This window comes from Drosophila persimilis, unplaced genomic scaffold (genome assembly GCF_003286085.1).
Source record: "Drosophila persimilis strain 14011-0111.01,24,50 unplaced genomic scaffold, DperRS2 tig00000653-arrow-arrow-pilon, whole genome shotgun sequence".
NCBI classification, from domain to species: Eukaryota; Metazoa; Arthropoda; class Insecta; order Diptera; family Drosophilidae; genus Drosophila; species Drosophila persimilis.
This window is the reverse complement of record NW_020825330.1, coordinates 426964-449882: the sequence shown is the minus strand read 5'-3', so window position 1 is coordinate 449882 and position 22919 is coordinate 426964. Positions and strand designations below refer to the sequence as shown.

The 22919-nt window shown below is 49.3% G+C and overlaps 3 protein-coding genes across 8 annotated transcripts; 2 read left to right on the top strand and 1 right to left on the bottom strand.

Moving 5' to 3' along the window:
- Positions 1-867: 867 nt before the first annotated feature.
- On the top strand, positions 868-20514 carry LOC6601722 (gastrin/cholecystokinin type B receptor). Its single transcript, XM_026991220.1, has 5 exons — positions 868-1386; positions 14808-15008; positions 15112-15445; positions 19329-19652; positions 19730-20514. Exons 1-5 carry the CDS (start codon positions 918-920, stop codon positions 20151-20153), a joined length of 1752 nt encoding a protein of 583 aa, XP_026847021.1. The 5' UTR covers positions 868-917; the 3' UTR covers positions 20154-20514.
- On the top strand, positions 1830-2322 carry LOC113566276 (mitochondrial import inner membrane translocase subunit tim13). The gene has a single exon (XM_026991228.1). It carries the CDS (start codon positions 1864-1866, stop codon positions 2320-2322), a length of 459 nt encoding a protein of 152 aa, XP_026847029.1. The 5' UTR covers positions 1830-1863.
- Positions 17179-18987, bottom strand: LOC6601723 (probable cytochrome P450 308a1). 6 transcript variants are annotated; one of them, XM_026991215.1, is made up of 4 exons: positions 18786-18987; positions 18182-18731; positions 17602-18062; positions 17179-17535 (listed from the first exon to the last, which is right to left on the bottom strand). In XM_026991215.1, exons 1-4 carry the CDS (start codon positions 18980-18982, stop codon positions 17259-17261), a joined length of 1485 nt encoding a protein of 494 aa, XP_026847016.1. In that variant the 5' UTR covers positions 18983-18987; the 3' UTR covers positions 17179-17258. The 6 variants fall into 6 exon arrangements, with proteins under 6 accessions (XP_026847016.1, XP_002026781.2, XP_026847018.1 ...); XM_002026745.2 differs by having other exon boundaries at positions 17602-18084; positions 18186-18731; XM_026991217.1 differs by lacking the exon at positions 18182-18731 and having other exon boundaries at positions 17602-18084.
- Positions 20515-22919: the final 2405 nt, after the last annotated feature.

Sequence of the window (22919 nt, the reverse complement as noted above, 5' to 3'; positions counted from 1 at the left end):
GAGAGCGGAAGGAAGCGTCTCAGACGCAGAACCAGAAACAGAATCAGAATCAGAATCAGAATCAGAGCCAGAACCAGAACGAAGAGACTCTCCCCAGGGGGACATGCAAATTATTCAGCTGCGAATGTCAAAGCCCACTGATTGCCAAACATTGTCGGTCTTAATCAGTCGTCGTTTACCCTGACAAGAGTATGCAAAAGAACTTTCCAGCCTGTTCACTCGTTCTTTCGTACTCTATGAATTGCAATTGAATGACGTGTGGTAGTCCTGGGTGACCTGGGTGGTCTTGCAGGTGACGAGTGTCAGTTGCGGCCAAGATCCGACCATTCCTTGCAGCAGAACATCGACGGCGGTCCCGTTCGACGCCAGCCGCAGAGGACCAAAAGGTCGGCGGTCATAGCAACAAGTCCTTTGGCAACATGTTGCCCTGTTGCTGTGGTGAGTTGGCCGCAGCCGCTGTGGGGCCAACATGTTGCGGCTCCCGATGCCGGCTACGTGCCACAGAAGGCGCCAACAACGGTGCCAGTGCCTCAGTGCTCCACGAAGGCTACGAGGCACGAGACACGCCGCGCACCGTTAGTTCTGTGTCCGTTCTTGGAGGTTCGCTCCCCACATTTTTTCTTGCGTACTTTTCGACTCCTTTGTGCAGTTCAGTGTCGCGTCGCGTCGCGAGTGCAAGGTTGCTGCAAGCGAGAGCCGATTCAAGTGATCAGCAAGGGAGGATCCGAGGAGATCCGAGGGACAGCCTCACGATTGGCACCTTCTACCGCTATCTTCGCCAGCTGCTGTCTGCGCTTGCCCCGCTGGCCACGGATGCCGTCCTCCAGCTCAATGGCACCTATGCTGCCCAGGAGCTCTATGGGGGCTCTCCGGGAGGCTTGGGTGGCGGAGGCAGTGGCAGTGGTAGTGGCAGCGGGATGGCGGAACAAGATGTGAGCATCAGTGGCATCGATCTGTACAACTACAGCTACAACTACACCGGCAACGGGTTGGAGTTTGCTCTGGAGGCGGACGGCCTTGGCTCCCGACCAGGCTTTGGCTTACTGTCCAGCACACTGTCCGCCCCCACTGCCAACGCGGCCGCACCTAGCAGCAACCACAGCCACCGGAGTGGCGGAGTGGCGAAGGTGAGTGCGGATGTGCCAATCTGGGTGATACCCTGCTACTCGATCATCTTGCTCTGTGCCGTCGTGGGCAACCTGCTGGTGGTGCTCACCCTGGTGCAGAACCGTCGCATGCGCACCATCACCAATGTCTTTCTGCTCAACCTGGCCATCTCGGACATCCTGCTGGGGGTCTTCTGCATGCCCGTCACCCTGGTGGGCACCCTGCTGCGCCATTTCATCTTTGGCGAGTTCCTCTGCAAGCTCATCCAGTTTGCCCAGGGTAAGTCCAGGATAACTTTTGGCCAACTATTAGCATACTGGCATGCAAATATGTATTTACGCAGAAATATACACAGACACACACATGCAAACAAGCAGAGCGCGTACGTTTGTTTCTCTTTCTGAATCCCAGATACGAAGATACGGAGTGCTACGGATTTTGCAGACCTAAGCGTTCTTTCGTTCGTTCGTTCGTTCCTTTCATCTGCCGACAATCACTGGACACTCTCTCGCCATATGGATGTTTACATTATCCCCACTTCCATAAATACAACAATACAATGGTTCATATGCGACTGGCCTGTACCCTATGCTGACATCGTTTAATGTAACATAATACCCTACTACATAAATATAATTCGAATCTAATTTGAATGCGTTCGATGTACGAAGTACGAAGTACCCATCGTAAATGTGTGTCATCTGTAAACCAATTGAGAACCGAGTAGACTTTACATTTGTGCAAGGAAGTGTCACAATGACGGCAGAACTTGAATCTGAAAGTATTCACGCAAAGCAGGCCACTCGATCCGGTCATTGCAAACTGGAAGTTTGGAAGTTGTCAAGCGGTACGAGAATCCGAATCCGAAAGGAGAATATATATTGGGCAAGCATGGAGCCAAAGCAGGAGACGTTGAAGAAACCCGACTCTGGTCAACTTAAGCATATCAGGCAACAGATACTATTGGCCAATGTCCAGGAGCTGATCAAGAAGATGACGCATCGCTGCTTCAGAATCTGCATCGTGCGGCCGGGCCCCACGCTAACAACCTCTGAGCGGGACTGCGTCTCCAACTGCGCGGATCTCTTCATGAAGTCGGTCCAACGGGTGTCGCAGCAATACTTCCGCCGCAGGCAATGGCAGCAGCAACGCCGCCTAGCAAATGCCACTGCCCCTGCCGCTTCTTCTTCATTATCGGACAATAAAAAAGTTTAAATTTTAAAAGGCTTATGTATATTTGTTAAATTCGTCTACGAAGCAAATGCCAATTCGAGTTGGATTTTTGTTGGGAATTGGGAGAGGGATAGCTATTCCGTTTTGATAAGGTACTGTGGTGCATGGCCCATGGGAGACGAGACCATCATGGAATTGACGGATTGTCTCCGGATTATCTCTTTGGAATTGATTGTTGGATGTCGCGGTTATGGCGGATGATCTGCATTGGACTTGAACTTTAACGAAGGATTGAAAGCTTAGGTGGGAAATATTCATTTTGAAGGTAATGAAAAATAGAGTGGAGTCGGCAATTTGAAAATGCTACGGCTCCCGTCTCTCCCCTTTTTAACCTGAACCTTTTCTGGCACCTGAAACATGACGTATTTTATAAGCAAACTTTATAAAAGGATTGCAACCCAAAGAGAAAGCATCGAGCAAGTTGGCACGGTTCAAATGGCGCCTTCTTCGTAAACGCTCGCAAAACTTTGTCTGGCCCGAATGTAATGCTCCTTTGTCGTCGAGGCCATGCGAGAACAGAGTTCAACAGGAGCCGCAGGAGCTGTGACGCAGGATGCACAGGCTACGCCTAGACTCTAAATGGGGACATGGGGAGTGCTGGAGTGCTGCATACAGGCGTGAAGCGTCTTAGTCCCATAACTCTCTGATGCACCATACTCGTATTTAGTACTTTTGATGGCATGCTGATGCACGTCGATTTTCCACTTAAGCAAACTGTCCCCCATCCTCCATCCTCCATCGACTTCACGCACAATTTCCGCGCTTATTTATAGGTGAAATCATAATTCAAGGCCGTCGGCCCTCGGGCCTTAGGGCGTGGCCCACATTTGAGCTCCTCCATTCCTCTGTTGACACTCGTCCGGCCAAAGCCCGCTTTTTATGTCGTGTGGCGTGTGGCCAGTGTCTCTAGTGCAAGTGTCCATATCTCTATATCGCTGTGGGAGCAGTGGCTGGATGATACTGCGAGGACGAGGACCCAACTAACGACCGACGCGTATCAACAAGGATACCGTCATTATGGACTTTTCAAGGGCTCGGAAGATTAAGTATGCACACTCCCCTCCACATACACTCCTTCTACACCTGGGCCACCCAGTGCCAATGGGACGTGGGGGTCTTTTAAAGACCTTTAATTCCAATCACTGACCCGAGATTTCATACGCATGGTCATGTCCCCATGTCCCTGTCTCCTCTGGGTCCAGGGCGCTTTTAAAACACGCTTCGCAAACATAAATTTAGGCTTGGTGGCTTCATCTGGGGGGGATGTGCTCCTGGGATGTATGCTGTGTGCTGTTTGCTTTGGGTATGGAAGAAACCTACATCCACTAGATTGATCGTCAGATAAACAGTATTTTCGATGAAGTCAGCTTATTGTATGAAAGCTATGTATGCTCTTTTCCCATCCCATCTCATTCCCTTACCCGTGTTTCGGGGCTGTTGAGTCGGCCAATTGCCGCATGTTACCGTGGGTTTTGAGAAACGGTCCTGACACCTGTCACAAGTCCTTATCAGTTGGGGAAACTTGATGGTCTGCTCGGTAGCTCAGCTCAGCTCAGCTCTGAAGTAGGCCCTCCCTCCCGGTGGAGATACTCTGCCTATTTCATCAAAGTGCATGCGAGATGACATTCTAATTATCTGCGCATCATTTATGAACTATGGAGCAGGAGAGAGAGGAGAAGGGAGAGATTTGCACTTGGGAAAGGGGATGGGAGGATGTACATATGTTCCTTCGTCTGTCAGGCAAGGCTGAGAGGCTCTCAAGTATCCGAGACACAAAAGACCGATCCGATGACTTGCTAACCCGTCCAAAGGCCTCCCCAAAAGTCTAAGCCAAGGCAGTGCAGCAGCAGAGACTCTGGCCCAGGCAAATCCCCGTTTTCAATGCGTATTACTCGAGACTCTAAACGAGATGGTGCTTTGGGTGCTTTGGTTGCTTTGGGTGTTTGGTGCCAGAAAAATACCCAGCGTCTTCAGGGCAATTCACGCGAAAGCATACAGGCGGCATAGCCGATACTAATCCTGATGCAGGCTGAGACAGTCTGAGGCAAGCGTCCGTGTCTCATTCATTCCACTATGCAACGTCAAAGTCACGTCGCCTACACGTCCTACGACATCCGCCAGCAGGCGGTGTAAGTGTGTGTGTGTGTGTGCAGTTTCATGGCCTGTTTCCGTTTCCTGTGCCGCCTTCGTCGCAAACGACCCAGTCATCTCAGACGCTGCTCTGGTGTTTGTCTTTCTGCAAGTTTGTTTTCGGCGCTGCTGCTGCTTCATGTGTTCTGCTTCTTGTGTGCTTCTCGAGTGATGCCTCATGCCTGCGCCTGGCATTCATATTACGGTTTCGACGGCCCCACGTCTAACTTATTAACAACATAATAACAATAGCAGCTGGCAAACAACTTGAACGCCTCCTTTGAGACACACATTCACACACCCACACATCCACACACCACCACACACTCGCACACGTGCACATATAAATGGCAATTTGTTAGAAAAACACTTTGGCAGCCGAATACGGCCATCGCGTCACGCCTCCCGTATCCCCCGCCAGGCACCATTGCAGCCCCGAGCGCCCAAGCGACTCGCATCTGTTGCACGGACGGCATCGTCTTGCTCGTAAATTTATAAATGTCATCGCTGGCTCTGGCCAAGCTGTCAGTCCAATTTATGGGCATCATGTCAAGGTGCAGCGCTCAGTGCAATGCCTTGCCTACCCCTGCTCTAGGATCCATGGCGATCCATGGCTTGGACTACGCCCCTCTGATTTATTGTCGAAATTATGCAGTCGTGGCCATTGGCATTCCCACCAATTTTCGCCGCCTTGACACCGACTCCGCTTCCGATTCCGTCGCACTCCCCCATCTAGATACCCTTTCCACGTCCTTGTCCTGACTTGCTGAGCTGCCAATTCAATTACGATGCCAACGCCACGTGAGCGTGAGTCCGGGAGCAGGAGCAGGAGCAGCAGTGGGAGTGGAAGTGGGAGCCGAGAAAGAATCTGGAATGTGAATTCAATTTCAGATTAAAATCAGAATCTGAGAGCAGCTTGTTCTACTCTCCAGTTCCTCCAGTCCTGTCTCTGTTCTGACGACTGCGTACCCGCTAATATTTGTGAGACAGCCAGATTTTGTATTAAGTTCACCATATCCTGGGCATCCTGTATTGATTTCACTGCGTGTTCAATCTGTGAGATCGACCAGTCTTCACTTGTTGCCCCAGAGTGTTGCCCCCGCTTGAAGCCCCAGGCTAAAGTCGTGCACTACCTTGAACCCGTGATCCGGCTGGCGGGGCTCCTGCTGCGCCTCCCATTCGGGTGCTCATCCAAGTCGCTGACGGCCTAGCAAATTAATGATTAATTGAATTTGTTCTATCGTCAGCTTTGCTGGTCCTGCTTTGCTGTTTTGGTTTTCGCTTTTTCATCTCCAAGTAACCAAAATCAGCGCAATGTCGTCGTCGTCGTCCTCGTCGTCGTCCTCGTCGTCGCCATCGTAGTCATTAATTAGGCAAAGACCAAGGCAAGAAGCAAAGGCTGGCGAAAAGAGTGGCGGGCGAGTGGGGCATGGGGCAGGAGGCGATGGGAGACAGTGTTGTTGGAGCTGGTGGCAGAGACAGAGACGTAGAAGGGATGGCCCGGCCTGGCCGCATCCCGCAGAGCACTTTGTGCAGCTGTTTCACGAGACTAAGGCCGTGGCAAGGGGCAAAGTTCCATGCACACACACACACAGACCCACTAGCAGCAAGGTTGTGCATACACGCCGCATGCGTGAGTGTGTGTGAGGGTGGCTGGGGGCATGGCGGCGTAGCCAAGGTAAATGCAGCATTAAGAGCAAATGCCATAAGTGGAAAAATGAAATGGAATAAAAAAATAACTACACTCCCCTTCAATGTGATGTGGTTGGTCGAGTGGGTTGTGGGGGGCGGATAGAAAAATGTTATTTACGTTCATCATCTCTCCCAAACACACGCACTTGTTCAAATACACCACCCACGCGGAGAGCACAAGCAACACGAGCGCGCTCCCATGCGCCATTCACTCACTCAGTTTTTTGCACTGTAAGTGTAAACTCTAGAGTAAAGCGGTAAATTTGACGTGGGCGGAGTGTGCAATCAGTCGGACCTCCCCTGCTGCCAAACCCTATCCTCATCATCACCCAACATAAATTGAATATTTTGTGGTGCGGAGTGGAGTGGCGTGGCGTGGCGGTTGTGGCGGTCGTGGCGTGGAGACGGTCGACAGGCCGAGCGGTATTCCTTCTTAAACAGCAAAGCGACCACGCCCTGCCGCCTTACTTAGGTACCTGCTCCTGCGACGACGCAACGCTCCGAGAATACTTTCCGTGCTGAGGCCGCGTACTCAGACATGCCATGGAGCATTGGGGATGGGGGCCTAGATTTTTCTTTCTGGTTGAAGGGTTTGTTTTGTTTGTGGCAGGCTTGTTCCGGGTGGGTTTTGTTGCCTCCCTTTAATCAGAGTTAACCAGGCGGAAATGCGACGAGCGTGAGCAGCCAGCCGCCCCGTGCAGCGCGGAACATTTTCAAGATTTGTTTTTTCTCGTCTAAAGCCAAAGCCAAAGCCATCATCATTTTTTTTTTTTTTAAGTTCGTCCTCGCGCCCAAGCCTATCCTTGTCCTTGTCCCCGCCGTCAACTCACAACAATTGCGGGGCATTTGCAGAGGGGCAGATTTGGGGCTTACCTGAAGGAAAATGAGGAAACTACAGGCAAGAGCAGAGCCGCTTATTTCCTCGCTAATGCTGACTAAGCCACATTTCACATTTCACATTTCGTTTCATTTTGTTTTCGACGTGTTTGGGGCCTCCCCGTGTGTGGGAACTCTACGCTCCCAGCGGGTGGAGCATTATTTTATTACGAAACGGAGAGTATGCAATTAGCTAAGCTCACCCAATGATGAGTCGCGTATTTTCCAATTCCCAATCCAATTGAAATTCCTTGGGGAATTCCTCGGGCAATGACAAAATCTAAGCACAAAGAGAAAGAGCAATCGCTGGGGCGTGGGGAGCAAAGGCAAACAGCAACATGGAACCTACTATATCTGACAGTTTTCAACTGTTCTGACGCGTGCTCCATTGCAGAGGCTATCGGAGCTAATATCTGTGCTGGCCAAAAAAAAAAAAATGGTCTGATCGAATGTTATTACTGCGATACACACAATGCATATGCAAATCGATTATCCATTATTTAAATATATTCGCAAAAGGAAAAAAGGAAAAACTCGCTGATCGAACTGATTGGCCGTGTGGCTCCAATCATTCTGTCCTGGTCCTGCTCCTGCTCCTGCTTCTGGTCCTGGTCGAACGGAAAAGTTGAATTTGTTTGCATCAGCAAACAATGGATAAGGTGACTGCCCATCACATTTGCATACACCCACAAAGTGATAAAGGTGAAGTGTAAAATGGAAATGTGATCCTAATAAATGTGACCCGCCCTTTAGCCTTTAGTGCTATTCTCCATTTGGCCATGGAATTCCACCTGAGTCAAGTACATTTTGTGGTGGTCATATAATTGATTCCAGAGCTCCTCGGAGACACAGCCCGGACTGCCTTTGCCTTTGCATTTGCCTTTGTGGAATGTCCTCCTCGATCTGGACTCTCATCAGTGGCCTCCCACGCATACTCCCACGCACCCTCAGTGTGAGTAATTTGTGTGCTGAGTTTTGAGAGAGGCGGGCGGGCACTTGCCGCAGTGAAATATACTTTCAGCAGAATTAATGTGGCGCGAGGGAGGAGTCAAAGAGCGGGTGGAGTGGAGTGGAGCGGAATAGGGGGGAATGGAATGACACAAAGAATTTGCTCTTTCGCCACATGCCACAAAAGGAATATAAATGAGACGCAACTTTTTAACTTTCCTTGCATTTGAGAATTTGAACTCCTACCTTTGCCATTGCCATTCGCATTGCCATTGCCATTGGCGTTGCCTTTCCTTTGGCTTTGGGGACTGCCTGTGGGAGGGCGCGACACCTTGGCAGCCCTTTATCTGAAATTAATATTACTTATGTATGTATTTGCAATACGAGTAGAGAACGAGAACGGGAACGAGAACGAGTAGTAGTAGTAGTATGTACAATATCATCATGATAAGCGATGCTGAACGCCAAAGAGCTGTCAACCTGGTGTTGTTGTTGTTTTCGGGGCATCGCAGTAAGACGGGCAAGTGCCTTTGCCCACCAAGTGCTCCTGCGCTCGGCTCTCAGTTTGTTTTGCAAAAGAAATGTATTACTGCGGACATAATTTCAAAGTTTGTCTCCCCATGTCCGATGGCGTGAGCATGACGGAGCCTGGGCCGAGTGGAGCCATGGAGTGATGGACGAGTGGACACCGCCATGGCAACAATCATTCCGTGCCTAAGTAGCCAGGCACGACGATGAGCACGCCATTGACTTCTGTTCAACGATGCCCGTACCAGTCCCGGTGCCCGTCCCCGTCCCCGTCCCCGTCCCAGTCCCAGTCCCAGTCCCGGGCTGCGAATACAAAGGCCTGTTTATAGTTTGCATTGACCGAGCAGGCCAAGGATAAGACTTTGTTCGAGAGGGAGGCTGGGCTTTCTTTGCAAAAGTTTCCAGAAAAACATAATTGCACTCTGAGCTTGGCTAAGCACTTCAGTCTGTGAGCCGCCCAGATCTCTGCGAAACATCTCATCTAAGGGTGGAAGGGTTTAAGGGTGGACTACTCATATTGCGTTGCCAGACATCCGGCACAGGCATGAATGATCTCTGGATTACCTCTTTGCACTCACCGCACTTGTGGTGTGCACTCGACGACAGGAATTTCCTGATTGGCTTTTTCAAGAAATCCGTCCCAGTCTTGACGGACATTTCCCTGTGTCGCCTTCCGACTCCAACTCTGGCCCGCACAACGACAATTCGACTGTACGGCAAATGGAGCATAAACAGGTCAACAATTGCAATTGCAATGCATACCGAATGAAGTTCTGCTGAAAGTTTATTTCAGAGTAGGGCTCGTCCTGGCCCCACCGCTTGCCAGGGTGCATGTATAAAGGACGATTTGAACAAAGCCAATGACCCCTTTTTTCGTTTCCTCAATCCTCAATCTCCTGAATTGTGCACTCAGACTTCAGAGCAGGAGGGAGTGCAGCCCTTTGCCAGCTCTTTGCTTTACAGGTCACTTACCACGTCCTTGTCCAAGGACCGGTAACCCAATCAAGGGCACAGTGCTAAAGTCACATCACATTATTCGATCAGGCTACGAAGCTCAATTTAGAGGCAGCCCTTCCTACCCCACTATCACCAGATTCTTCCCTGTTTCCCATCCCCATTTGTCTTTAAGTATTTATCGTTCCCGTCCAGGATCCGCCAATGGCTGTGTTAGACATTTTAATTTGCTGTGTTCTACAATTTTCCTTACAAATTCATTCCGATTGAGGGTCTTCAGTGTGCTTATAGCTCTTTTATGTTGCTGTAGAAAAGCATACACATAGAACACATTGAAAACAAAATAAAATAACGATGCCCCAGTCCCGACGTCAGCCCTATCGGCCCCGGCCCCGCCCTATCGATGTCCTTTGACTGCTCTCCAGCCGCAGGTCGTGGAGCTAGGGGGTAGGGTCGTGGGGCGTCACAGTTGGTGCTCTCCCTTCGGTTAGCAATAACTTTCTGTATTAAAACGTAAAAAAACAATGGGGCCCAATATTTTATATAATTTCAGAATTTTGCAGGACGAGCAGCAGGCAAAGTTCAAACAGAAAAAGCACACACAATAAAAATAAATGGAATGGGGAATGAGCGATTCTGCTGCCAATGACCAAGGACCGACGATCCGATACCCGTTGCCAGTGGGAGCATTCGAATGTTGCTTTTTCATCCCTGCCATGACAGTCGGGTGTTCGTTCTGTTATGTTCAGTATTTAGTTTTTGCTCCCTCCTGGTTGATGGGCACCATAGGAAGTGCATCCTAGCTTCCGAGCATCAGAGTGATTGATTGTCCTCCTGGTCCTGTCCTGATGGGCACAGAGCAAACATAAGTCGAAAGTCGCACCCTCCACTTTTTATAGAGAGAAATGAGGCTGAATTGAGTTCGGGCTCATTTCTCTGCCTTTTTTTGTTTCATTTCAATCTTGAGTCGTTCGTCGACAGGCCAAAGTTTTGCCCAGCCAGCCAATTTTTTATTGTTGTCTCAAATTTGGAATTATTTTTATTGGAGACTCTGCCACGCACAGGGGAGGCGCAGGAGGCACAAACATTGGGACTAGTCCATAAAAATCCACTTTCAGCTATGGCTGGGAGCTATGTAACTGGCAGGGAAGTGCCATTTGGCAGTGCGAGCAGGACATATGGACTCATTGTCATTGAGAGGAAAACGGGCGCTAAATCAAAAACGAACGACCAGAGGGGGGGGAAGAATGGAGAGGAAGATGGGTTTGGATTTGGATTTTGATTTTGATTTAGATTCCGCACACTGATTCGGATTCGCATTCAAATTTTGGGTGGGATTGAAAGTGGCAATGTCAATGGAAACGGATATGGGCATGAGCATGGAAATTGAAATGGGCCATGGATGAAATCGATTTGCATCTAACACTTAAAGTCATTTCAAATTTGATAAAAATAATTTATGAAGCTGTTGTATTGCAATTTTCGCAAATAAATTACATTATGTATTTATGATGGCTGGATCCAAGTGGATTGGTTTATGCGGATACGCAGCAATCGGACGCAGATAATCCGTGTCTATGTCTGCACAGAGTTTATATTTAAGCACATAACTCCCCGGTCTGGAAAAGCCTTTAACATTATACTGTATTTAAAGCGCCTTCTAATGCACTTCTCATAAATAGCAGCTAAGTGACCCGGTGGCAGATATTGTAGAGCGATAGCCTTCAAACTCCCCACAGAGTGGTTAGGTATTTTTCCACAGCTTATTTATAGTTATCATGTGTTTACTGCTGATGTTTACTGCTCATAAAAACGGACACAAACCTGTGGCAAGGAATTATGACTACGCAAATGATGCTGCCAGCCACAGCACGCTTTGCGGTAGCACGTTTGCTGATACCTGCAGCTAGTAGCCCAACACACTGCTCTCCCTTCCATGTTTGCGCTTATTTGCTGTTGGGATTCGTTTCGAAATTCAGTCCGCCAGAACAGCAGTCAGCTGGAAAACATCAGGTGGGATCTAAAGCAATTATAATCCATACACCGATTCCGATTCCGATTCCGATTCCGACTCCGGTATAGTCTGGCCGATTTTCGATTGCCACTCAAATTATTCTATTGGTTTCGGAATCCGGAATCCCAAATAAGAAGCTCTGCTCTGTCGTGCACTCATTCAGGGCAAGGCTTTCTTTGAACGACCGCACTCGATGCTCTATCTTATTTAGATGCGGTTCAGAAACTTTTCTTTCCAGCACCAGAGATGGGTCAGCATCTTCATGTACTGTTGCCCTGAGGCACGAGTTTCACAAGCAGCCACCGTTCTTCGGCAAGTGAGTTGCAGCTGTCCGTCAGACCCAGACCTCTGCCCATCCGCACGAAATTGGACTCCAATCCAGTCCAGTCCGTTTGATGCGCATCCCTGGGGTCTTGTTGGTTCTACTTTTGCGGTTTCCGGCTTAATTAGATGCCACTTTTGAGTTGGAAAATTGACCCGACAGCCGTCGAGAGTGCAAAAATCTGAAAGAGATCAAAAACAAACAGCAACAGGAGCAACTGGAGCAACAGGAGTAGCAGCATTCAGCTCCTGGTCGGGCTGCTGCTGAAGCCCACCAAATTGCATAGCTGCCAAACGGGATTCATCGCCGGCACGCTGACCCACAGCACAATAAGAAGCCATGAAACCCGTGAAACAAATGTATTCTCTATGAAATATCCGTTTAAACCAAGGCTGCATCTCCCACTCCGTGGGCGATGGCTCGAAATATAATTCCGAAGACGGCCTGCAATTACAATTGGATTTTTAGACAGGGGTGTGGCCTGTTAATTTAATTGGATTTAATTGGATGTGGGATTGGATTGCTTGCAGCATTAAAAATGTCAAAGGTGGCAGACAGAGAGTACGCATGTGTTTGTGCAGCTTGGATTGCCTGCGGGAGTCAAAACTGAGGAAACAAATGCAATATATTATGAAAGATACAATTACAGAGTCGGACAGCTCTCACCCCAGGCTCACATTCGTTTGAAACAAAATGCCTTAATTGTTAGACTCACGGCGAGAAAATCGGAGCACGGAATACACTTTCGACAATTTCCAATGCGATATTCACCGACAAACACTCATGGGAAGCTGAAGCTATGTACATATTTACGAGTACATACATTTTTCTGCACGAAAAAGTCATTTGAAGTTTGTCCATATAGCATGGAGCGTGGACCAAAAAGTCGAGGGGCAACCACAAGGGAAAACAAAGCTGTGCGACTCTGTCGGAGAATTGTGATTTGCTGACCCAAGATGGATTTGAACACCTGAGCACCTGAACCCGCTGAGCATACAATTTCGGGCTGCCAGGGTTTGCTTTGAACGGAATGGGGAATATAAATCCACAAAGCCTGATACACTGGGGCGCAGAGGAGGCTCTTCATGGAGGCTCTACCGATGGCCAAACCTCAATCTGTAAATCAAAGCTCAGACTCGTGGATTCCTCTGCAGCTGACATACTCGAACTCGCATAAGCACTTTGCCTGGCTCCTCTGGTTTTTGCCTATTTTGTGGCTGCGACAATAGAAACAGAAAAAAAAGTTAAATAAAAAGAGCAAAAGAGGAATTTTTGGCAGGTAAACGGCGACTTGTGCGATTTATGTGTCATGAAAGGGAATGCGAATTGGCGGGGAAAGCATACCAATCGCTGAGCAGCGGAACTGCAGGATATTTTACCCAAATATTAGTTATGTCCAAGTCAATGCTCTCGACTCTTGTTGACGTTCATTCAATCAGGAAACCGACATACTCGTACGACATGGTACTCGTATTTATGGCCAGCGTCGAGTGCTCCTCAACAATGTTTTTCAATTTCCCATTCCGCCATTGCACTATGGGCAATGTTCGTCTGTTTTTGTTGTTCAGAATTTTTAAATTATTTACTAACGGTCAAAGTGTTGGTAATAGTTTTATTGTCTGATAGACCGATGTGTTTTATAACAGTATGATCCAAAATAAAATATTTATGGAAATTCTCTCAGAGAATACCTTTTAATATATGTAGTTTCGTATAGTTTGAATATTATAGATTATATTATAGAACTATAGAACTATAGGACGCGGACCCTATTACCCCTACTCAAAAACAATGTGTGGAATTAAAATTTAAATGCAGATCAAAATGCAGATTAAAACAAAAAAATTACAAAAAATAGTACCTACATTTCAAAATTTAACTTGAAGTTGAAATCTAGATTAAAAACCGAAAGAACAGAAATTTTGCCCATAGTACATAGTAAATAGGTGGGGCACTTGGCCCTCTTCTGCGAGCAGGGGGCTATTTTGCTTCATTCATTTCATTGTTCCGTTCCGTTCCGTTCCCGCACGCTTCGGTTCTCGGTTTGGTCTAGATTCTATTTTCAAAATTTCCATAAAATTGCCATTTTTGTTTCGGCCTCTGAGCACTGAGCCGCATATTCTGATGATGTCCGTGGGTACGGGTATGCGTAAAAGGGTGTGCTGTCCGTGGACCCCGTGGACCCGCAGCCAAGCGACTGCGACAGAGCTAAATTTAATTTGGTTAATGAGCTTGGCCTGTTTCATCATCCCATCCCTGGGCTACGACGAAATGAAACCCATTCGCAGAGCAGAGCTATGCGAGCTGTGTTGGCGTTGGCTTTTATTATGCTCCTTCTTGATGCTGATGGCGAATACTCGTAGCTTTGGGACTGCTGGTACTCGGATTAGCATTGGGATATTGGCGTAAGCGGGAGTCACATCCGCTTTAAGCTCGGTTATGGAAATGGAAAGGGGGCTGGGAGCTGGGGCCTGCGGACTGGGGGCTGCCATTGCGACAACAGTTGCCACTTTGATTAAATGCCTTTCTTCTTCCGTGGGTTCATTAGAGAATCCGCCGGCATGCTCCGCTTTAGGTATCAGTGCCGCCAACATCAGCATCAGAATCCTCTAGGGCGAAACACGAGGCACAGCTTCGGGGCACAAGTCGAAACCAAAACCAAAACCGAAAAAGACATTAACATTTTAATTATTCCTCCGTTTGCGTTGAATGGCGTTGGGTCCTTTCTTCATTGAAAGCCCGGGCCAAGCGTGACAATTGCCAAATATTCAGCGAATACAATTTAATGGGGAGAACGGAGGATGGTGGTCGCATGCCTATTCGGAAATGTCATCAATATCCCGAAAATGAGCGGCATAAAAGTGAAAACTTTACAGATGGATGCCCATAAAACAGATAAATAATTATTCGAAACACGAGGGAGGGCCCATGATTTTATCAAATCAAGTTTCTCGCTCATGTAATTGTTCATTTCCGCTTCTCCGCTTCTCCGCTTCTTTGCAGCCGCCTCTGTGGCCGTATCCTCGTGGACCCTGGTGGCCATATCCTGCGAGCGCTACTACGCCATCTGCCATCCGCTGAGGTCGCGGACTTGGCAAACGATCAACCACGCCAACAAAATTATCGCCATCATCTGGCTGGGCAGCCTGCTCTGCATGACCCCCATAGCGCTCTTCAGCCAGCTGATGCCGACCAGTCGCCCAGGTGAGTGTCTCGCCAGAGCCAGGGCCAAAACAACCGAGAACTAAGAGCCAAAAACCAACAGCAATGAACCGCATGGCACTGACCTGACTGATTGTTCTTTCAGGGCTACGCAAATGCCGCGAGCAGTGGCCCGCCGACAGCCTGAACTACGAGCGGGCTTACAACCTGTTCCTGGACCTGGCCCTCCTCGTCCTTCCCTTGCTGGCGCTGAGCTTCACCTATCTGTTCATCACCCGCACCCTATACGTGAGCATGCGGAACGAGCGGGCCATGAACTTCGGCAGCAGTGGACCTGAAGTGCCCGGCCTCGGTCCGGCCGGCAGCAGCCAGAGGCGCTCCAATGGCAGCCACAGCCAGTCCCAGGAAACAGGGATCCAGCAGCAGCAGCAGCAGCAGCAGCTGCAGCAGTTCGGCACTCCCCAGTACTACTACGGTGAGTGACAAAGCGTTCAAAGATTGCAGCAGAGGTGCCGTGCCATGCCACAAGTCAAACTTAAATTAGTGGGGACTGTTCCCGGCAGGATGCCATTCGGGATTAGTCTCTGCCCCCAGCCTGCGTCATACACAATTTACATGCAAAGTTTGCCACGCACGAAATGCGTTCCCATCACATCCCCCAGTGGATGCGATAGCAGAGCCGAAATGGCGTTGGGGCCCGAGGCAGCCATAACGGAATGAGTGTGAATGAGCCAGATATAGAGAGAGAGGGGCTGCTGAAGTGTCGAGGCGAAAAGAGAAGAGAACTTTTAGAGAAGTGTTGCCAAGAATGCGTGCAGAGGCAATAACTGGGCGAAGGCTTCGAGCATTTCGACATTCATTTACATTCACTTTGACAGATTAAATAGCGCTTCCCCATCGGTGATGGCTGATGCTGGCTGTCTGCTTCTCTCAATGCAAATAAGCATAATCCGATGATTGTGCTTGAAGAAAAGGCACCGATACTCCAGCAAATCGATTCCTCCAATTCGGCTTTAATTCGTTTCCCCTTGAACACCCTACCAACCCAACCCACACAGCGTTCTTTCCATTTCCATGTATTACAATGTATTCAGCAAAGTCCAGTATATACCGACCACACTTTATTGAATTGGAACTGACGCGACGTGTTTTATGAGTGCACACGTGAATTGATGTGAATGTGCCGCCGGTACAGTAAATCTCCCGAGATTCCAGTCAACGATTCTCTGGAGAAATTTTGGCAAACTTGTTGCACAGCATACAACGAGCTGTCGTCATCAAATATTACCAGCTCCTGTGCATCGCCGCCCCACAACTGTCCAATTAACATCTTAGAGATCTAAAGGCTTGTGGCTCCGGCCATCAACCGCGTTTTGGGCACGTGATGGTAGCGACCTCCCACAGGGGCTCATTTGCATGAAGGGGTTCCATGTTGAGTCCTCAAGGAATAGCAGGCCAGACTCGATAAAGTCTCTGTATGTGGGTTCCAAGGATGGAAAATGAAAATTGCGCATTAGCATAGGACCTTACTTGTATTTCGGAGCTGTGTCCTCCCTCGGAATTAGAATGAATTATCGCAGCACATGAGACACAGGACAGTCGGTTGAGGTCGTTTGAGTGCTGCTGGCTCCGCTCGTACTCGTATCCTGCTTAGGTGGTTGACCTCCTCTTCCTGCTCGGGAAGGGACCAGGACCTTCACAATCGAGAAGCTACCATCGCCTCGGTCTCCTTTCTCCGTTCTCCGTTCTCCGTCCCAAATAAAAAGGGTCAAGTTAAGTGCTGTAAATTATGCACGAGACAGCATTTAAGCGCTCGTTAAGGGCCTTCATCCCGCTGCTGGGCATCCAAATTTAGGGGTTGCACATTTTCACATACTTCCTTCAGACTCGAATGGCGACTGTTGAATGGCGAATGGCATGTGACAATAAATTTGATTTAATTTTTAATCTTTTCGCTTCGTTTACGGGCACTGCCTTGATAATTTCGCCGTAAATTGCCATGGTCTGGGCCCGTCCCGCGAGTCAGTATATGCATCGGCAGATGCCCCCCACCAGATCCGAGCTGGTAATTTGCATATCCTAGTGCCATGTAATTAGAGCCAGCCCCGTATTGCTTGCCACTGCGCGCTCAAACTCATTTGTGCCCCCACTTCAGGCTGGCGTTAGTATAAGTTTTGGGGTCCCAACCCAGCTGATCCGCCAATGATTTCCTAGAGATTGATTTATTTAATTGGAAGAAGGACAGACAAAAAGAAAAAGGAGTTACGCGGCACGGCGCGGCGCGGCGCGGCGCTAGCGCTTTTGGAGCTGCAGCCAAATTCCGTGCTTACTGGCCGTCAGGAAGGTGAGCGGCGAGACCTGAAACGGATCTTGAGCTTGATCTGCGAGAGAGAAGGAGTAGTCCCGGAGCAGGGTAACCAGTGCCGCCTTTGTCTGGGCCAGTCCCAGCCGCATACCCGGGCACATACGAGGTCCGGCCCCGAAGCCGAGGAAACGGCAGCCCATCGGAGACGTGTTCATAAAGCGCTCTGGCTGGAACTTTAGCGGATCGGAATAGAGATTCGGGTCCCTGAGAAAAGGAAAGATTGCTGTACAAATATCTAGATTGGTGCTGCTTGTGGGTTGAGAGACTTACATATGTATGGCCTGGACTGGGACCACCAAGACCGTACCCAAGGCAACCTGAATGCTGCCATGACTTCCAACAGCCGTGTCCGTGTCCGACCTTTGTGGTGGCAAGGTAAAGGATTTGGTGCAGCGCTTTTGCAGTGCCTGCATGGCCGGGTGCAGGCGCAGTGTCTCAAGGAGGGCAGCTTCCGCATACCTCAGCTCCGCCAGCGCGGCGTGCCCCATGAGAAGACCGCCATGCCGCTGTGCCACCTCCTCCAGTTCCGTCTGCACACGACGCTGAGCGGACTCGTTGCGAGACAATTCGTAGAGGGCAAATGCGAGGAGCATGGCCGAAGTCTCGTACCCCTCGAGCAGCAGGGTGGTGGCGTGTCCCGCCAGGTCTCCTTGTTCTCCCTGCTTGTCCCCGAGCCAGTGCAGAAAGTTGTTGGCTCCGCTCCTGGCTCGCACCAGATCACAGAGCCAGTCCTGCAGTGAAAGAGGCACGTAGCTGAAATGTTGAAGGCGTAGAGCTAAGCCGTGAGTGTGCCCCCTCAAATAATATCTCCAAACAACTAGTTGAATGAACACAAGATTTATGTCCTTACCCACCGATGTTGCAGAATGTTCGCGAGGCGCGACGAGTGCAACAGTGCAATGGTTTCTGGCAGGCTCCACGCACTGGGTTGAAAGAGCGGCAGCAGTCTCTGCAGCCACTGGCTTCCTTCCTCCTGATCTTCGTCAGAGAGGCAGAGGCAATGGGCATCCAGGCCAAAGACGGCCGAGGCAATCACCTGGAGCGTGTATCGGGTGGCCAGCGCCTTCGCCTCGAAACGCTCGCCGGTCAGACGCCTTGCGACAAACTCCTGCAATTGCTGGCAAGCTGCAGCTACGTGGGGGAGCGTCTGACGCAACCGGCTGGGAGTGAAGAGGGGCACCAGGTCGGCGCGCAGTATCCGCCAGCGATCGCCGCTGGCAATAAACGGATTGCAGGTGGCAAGGACATCGCGTTGGGCGTCCACATTAACGGCGTTGTCGGCACAGTGCAGAAAGCTGTTTCCAACGAGGACTTCCCGCACCAGCCGTTGGTCCCTCACCAGTATGGCGGGCTCATTGAACAGACGATAGAAGCCCACGTAGCGCAGTTCTGGATGCTGTCTGATCCGATTACGGCTAAGGTTGATTGAGTCACTTGATGCCGCTGCTGCTCACCTGTATATTTGTTCGTAGACCTCGCCATATGACCGCTGACCCAGAGCAAAGCTGGCCATGTTGCCCACCAGCGGGCAGCCTTGGGGACCGGACACTACGCGGCGTCGCCAGTGGCTGTTTGACCAGGCCAGTCGTCGCCACAGGGTCCCCAAAAAGAAAAGCAGAAGCAGTAACAGGAGTAGCAGAAGCAGCAGCATCGAATCGATTCCAGATGGGACTGAACACTCAGCCGAGCCTCGCAGTGCTTATACGTGTTCGCTTCAAGCACCAGACTGCCGGATTGTCGGATTGTGGGATTGCATCGTGACTGCACTGATTGCATGTTCAGTGTCTTCACATTTTGGTTGCGTGCTGGAGAACTTTCCACTTTCGTGGAGTCGTTAGCCGCATGCTAGTTTCTACGACTATATTCATTCATTAAGTGCTGTGATTGATGTACTGTAGGTACATGCAATAGGCATACACTTTGTGTAAGTGATTTAGGCAGTTAACTATACGAGTATATTCTATATTCTTCAAATCTGATTCTTCCGCAGCGGACAGCTACTCCCATGGCGGCAGCAAGAGGAAGCTCCTTGGGGGCGCCTGCGAAGGGCGCAGGCATCTCTACTGCATGCGCAGTGCATCCGTGAAGTCCCTGCGGCAGCAGCAGCAGCACTCTCAGCTCCCGCCGATCAACGGGTGTGCCGGCGGCGGGGGCGGTGGCGGTGGCGGTGGTGGAGGTGGAGGCGACTGTTGCAGTCGGGCCCAACGGCTGCGGCATCAGTTGCAGCACCAGCAGATCTGCATGGGCATGGGCAATGATGAGTCGCGGCGCAAATCGCTGTCGCAGCCCAGCCTGCGCATCACAGAAGCGGGGCTGCGAAGGTAAGTCATCCTCCCCTGCATCCTCTTGAGCTGCACTAGCCGCATTAACCAATTTGAATGTACCCCTTTACCTTTAGCATCGTGCCACGCCGCTCGAACGAGAGCAAGAGCCTGGAGAGTAAGAAGCGGGTAGTGAAGATGTTGTTCGTGCTAGTCCTGGAGTTCTTCATCTGCTGGACGCCGCTGTACGTGATCAACACGATGACGATGCTGATCGGACCTGTGGTGTACGAGTATGTGGACTACACGGCCATCAGCTTCCTGCAACTGTTGGCCTACTCATCCAGCTGTTGCAACCCGATCACCTACTGCTTCATGAACGCCAGCTTCCGACGCGCCTTCGTGGACACCTTCAAGGTGCGGATGTGCGATGGGGGCCGCCTATGCTTCTGGCGGCGACGTTCCAAGAACGAGACCAACCTGTCCGTGGCCGGAAACTCGATTGCCCTGGCCAATTCGGTCATGTCCAGCCACACCATTCTGGAGAGTCCTCGCCTCTGAGCCGCCGCTCGTTGCAGGGAGTCCGAGCGGCGCCAGTTAAAGGTAATGGAGACGGAGTCGCTGTAGGAGCGAGTACGAGTATGTCCCTACGAGGTGTCCACCCAACAGGCAGCAAAATATGTGATGATGCAATGTGAACGAAACTGAAACTGAAACTAAAGGAACTGTGGTTGTCAACGGCTCTACCGCGTTGTGAATGTAAATGTGCGTGGATAGACGGATGGATATCTTTTCTACGCATGGGCGTCCCCCCCCCCCTTCCCGCTGTTACTAAATATGCATACAATATGTGCAACTAATGTTTTAAATGTGAATCTAGAGTTACTATCATTCGAGTTGTTAAATGTGAATTGTTAGACTTAACCCCTGCTTACACCTGCTACACGTTTTCCTATACATTCATTAATGTATTTCGTATGTGTGTGTATGCAATCAATCAATCAATCAATAAATCAAAGGAAATACAGGACCCAAGGGTAATACAGCGTTGTTAAAGTGTCCTATTTAGCCACTAAAGGTATTGCTCTTACCCCGTTTCCCGTTTCCCGTTAACCGTTTCCCGTACCCCTTCCGCTGAGAGCGAACACTTTTACTTATTGTCACGCACAGCCAGGTTTCACTGAAGCATGCATTTGACATGTAACCAACCTCCAACCTCCAACCTCCAACCTCCGACCTCCCATGGGGGGTGGTGCAAGGCTGGTCGCAGGCTGAAATTACAGGGTAAACATAAACATAAATATTTACATACATATATAGATTCATGCATAGATAAATCACAGTTGGATGGGCCGCTCTAGGGTCAATCAACAGCAAAAAAAAAACCAAACAAAAACACAAACAACAACGTTTCTTTCGTTCAAATAAATGTCAAATTCAATTTTAAGTAGTTGATTGTAGCTGAAAATGCATTAAATGTAATTAGTATTCTAAAATAAGTGCAACCTGCAAGGAACATATACATACATATATATGTACATGCACACACAGACCCAACCACTGAACCACCTACCCCACCCACACAGACAGACACAAATACATATTATATAAGACATATGTGAATTCTTTTGCTCCTGTACACTTCAACGAACTTGACAATTGCAATTACGAGTATTCTAATATCAATATGGTCGTCTCTAAATGTTTTTATGCAAATAAATTAAAATAAAATCAAAGAAACCACACACCGAATTCACTTAATAATCACCACAGACGGCATTTGCATGGCCCAAAAACACCCCCGCTCCCTCTGAAACCGTAGAAGGAACCCGAACCCTGAGCCGGAGCCGGAGCCGGAGCCGGAGCCGGTGCCGAAGTCGAAGTCGAGCTCAGAAGTTAATTGATTACCTGCCAGATTGACTTTGCGTCGTCATTAGCTCAGAGATGGCCTCAGACGGAATAATGGTACCCCATACAGGTAGACAGCTATACAGCTATGCTTGTATAAATGGGTGGGTGTTGGACACAAGGCAAGCAAATGACCAGAGGACTTGGCTTGGCAGCTTGGCAGGAGATTACAGCAGTCCTGCACCCCCCTGAACCCCCCCACATAGGTTGGCCATTTGCAGCTAATGAGCTGGGAATAAATTTCCTTGCAGCATGCGATGAGCTCCAGCTCCGTAACCAGCGAGCCAGAGCAACCACCCATCCTGCCAGCCCTGCTCTGGCCTGGCCTGGTCTGGCCGTCACTGAGCTGTCAGACACAGAGACTGAAGACCTGAAGCCTACCATTTGCAGATCCCTCACATGACATGGGGGGACCATGTGAGAGGGAACGCGGTTAGCTAGAGGGGGACTCGAGCTAGGCCGATGCCACAAACCTTAATTAATTGAAAACGACTTTAAAATACCTGCTACTCGAAGTCTAACACTTCTACGGAACTTTTACATGAATACCACCCACTCACCAAAACACTGAGAAGAATCAGGAATCCTAAGAACTGAGTATTTTTTTAATACAAAATGTGACACAAAAATCGTTTTCAGATTTTTATTTAAATTGAATTGAAAATAAAAATTTTCCTCAAAATATCACCTCAATATCAAAATATCATTTACCTCAAATGTCCTTGAAGGACCCCATTCCGTTCAACAGTTATATGAGTTCAGTTATTATTTTTCATTTATATATTAATATTAGAAGTTTATTGCGTCTTTTCAGACGAATGGGTATACTTTGCGGTAAGAAATACTGGGTAATAATTAATAATGGCGGCCGAGCTACAAATGGCCCTGGGAGGTAGAATGTTTGACTGTTTCCGTGCTCGTACAGGACACAGGATTCCACAGAATTCCACGGATCGATGGAATGCGAAGGTAGTGGGTAGTGGGCGGGCAGTCCGAACATGCCAGCACTGCTGTATCGGTCAGGATAAATCAATTTCCATTCGGAGGACAACAAATGAATCGCACGCAATCAACCAACGTAACCACTGCGGTGGATGGTCGTGTTGAGGCACCACCAAGGAGAAGGAACTGAGGCGGCTCTGATTGATATACCACATATCGCAGCAAGCAAACTGCGATCCTTGTAGCATGGAAGCCCCTTCCAGGTTCGAAACTTGTCTGGCGAACCAATCACTCATGATTTTCTACCCCACGGCGCAGTGGCCCACCACTGACCAATGTGTAATTGCTGATAGTACCTACTGCTGATGGAGAATGGATAATTGCAGTTGGCGTTGAGTAGCCACCCAACTGCATGCGAAATCAAGCCAACAACGAGGCTTGGCTGAGCAGTAAATGGGGAGTGTGGAAGGATTTGAT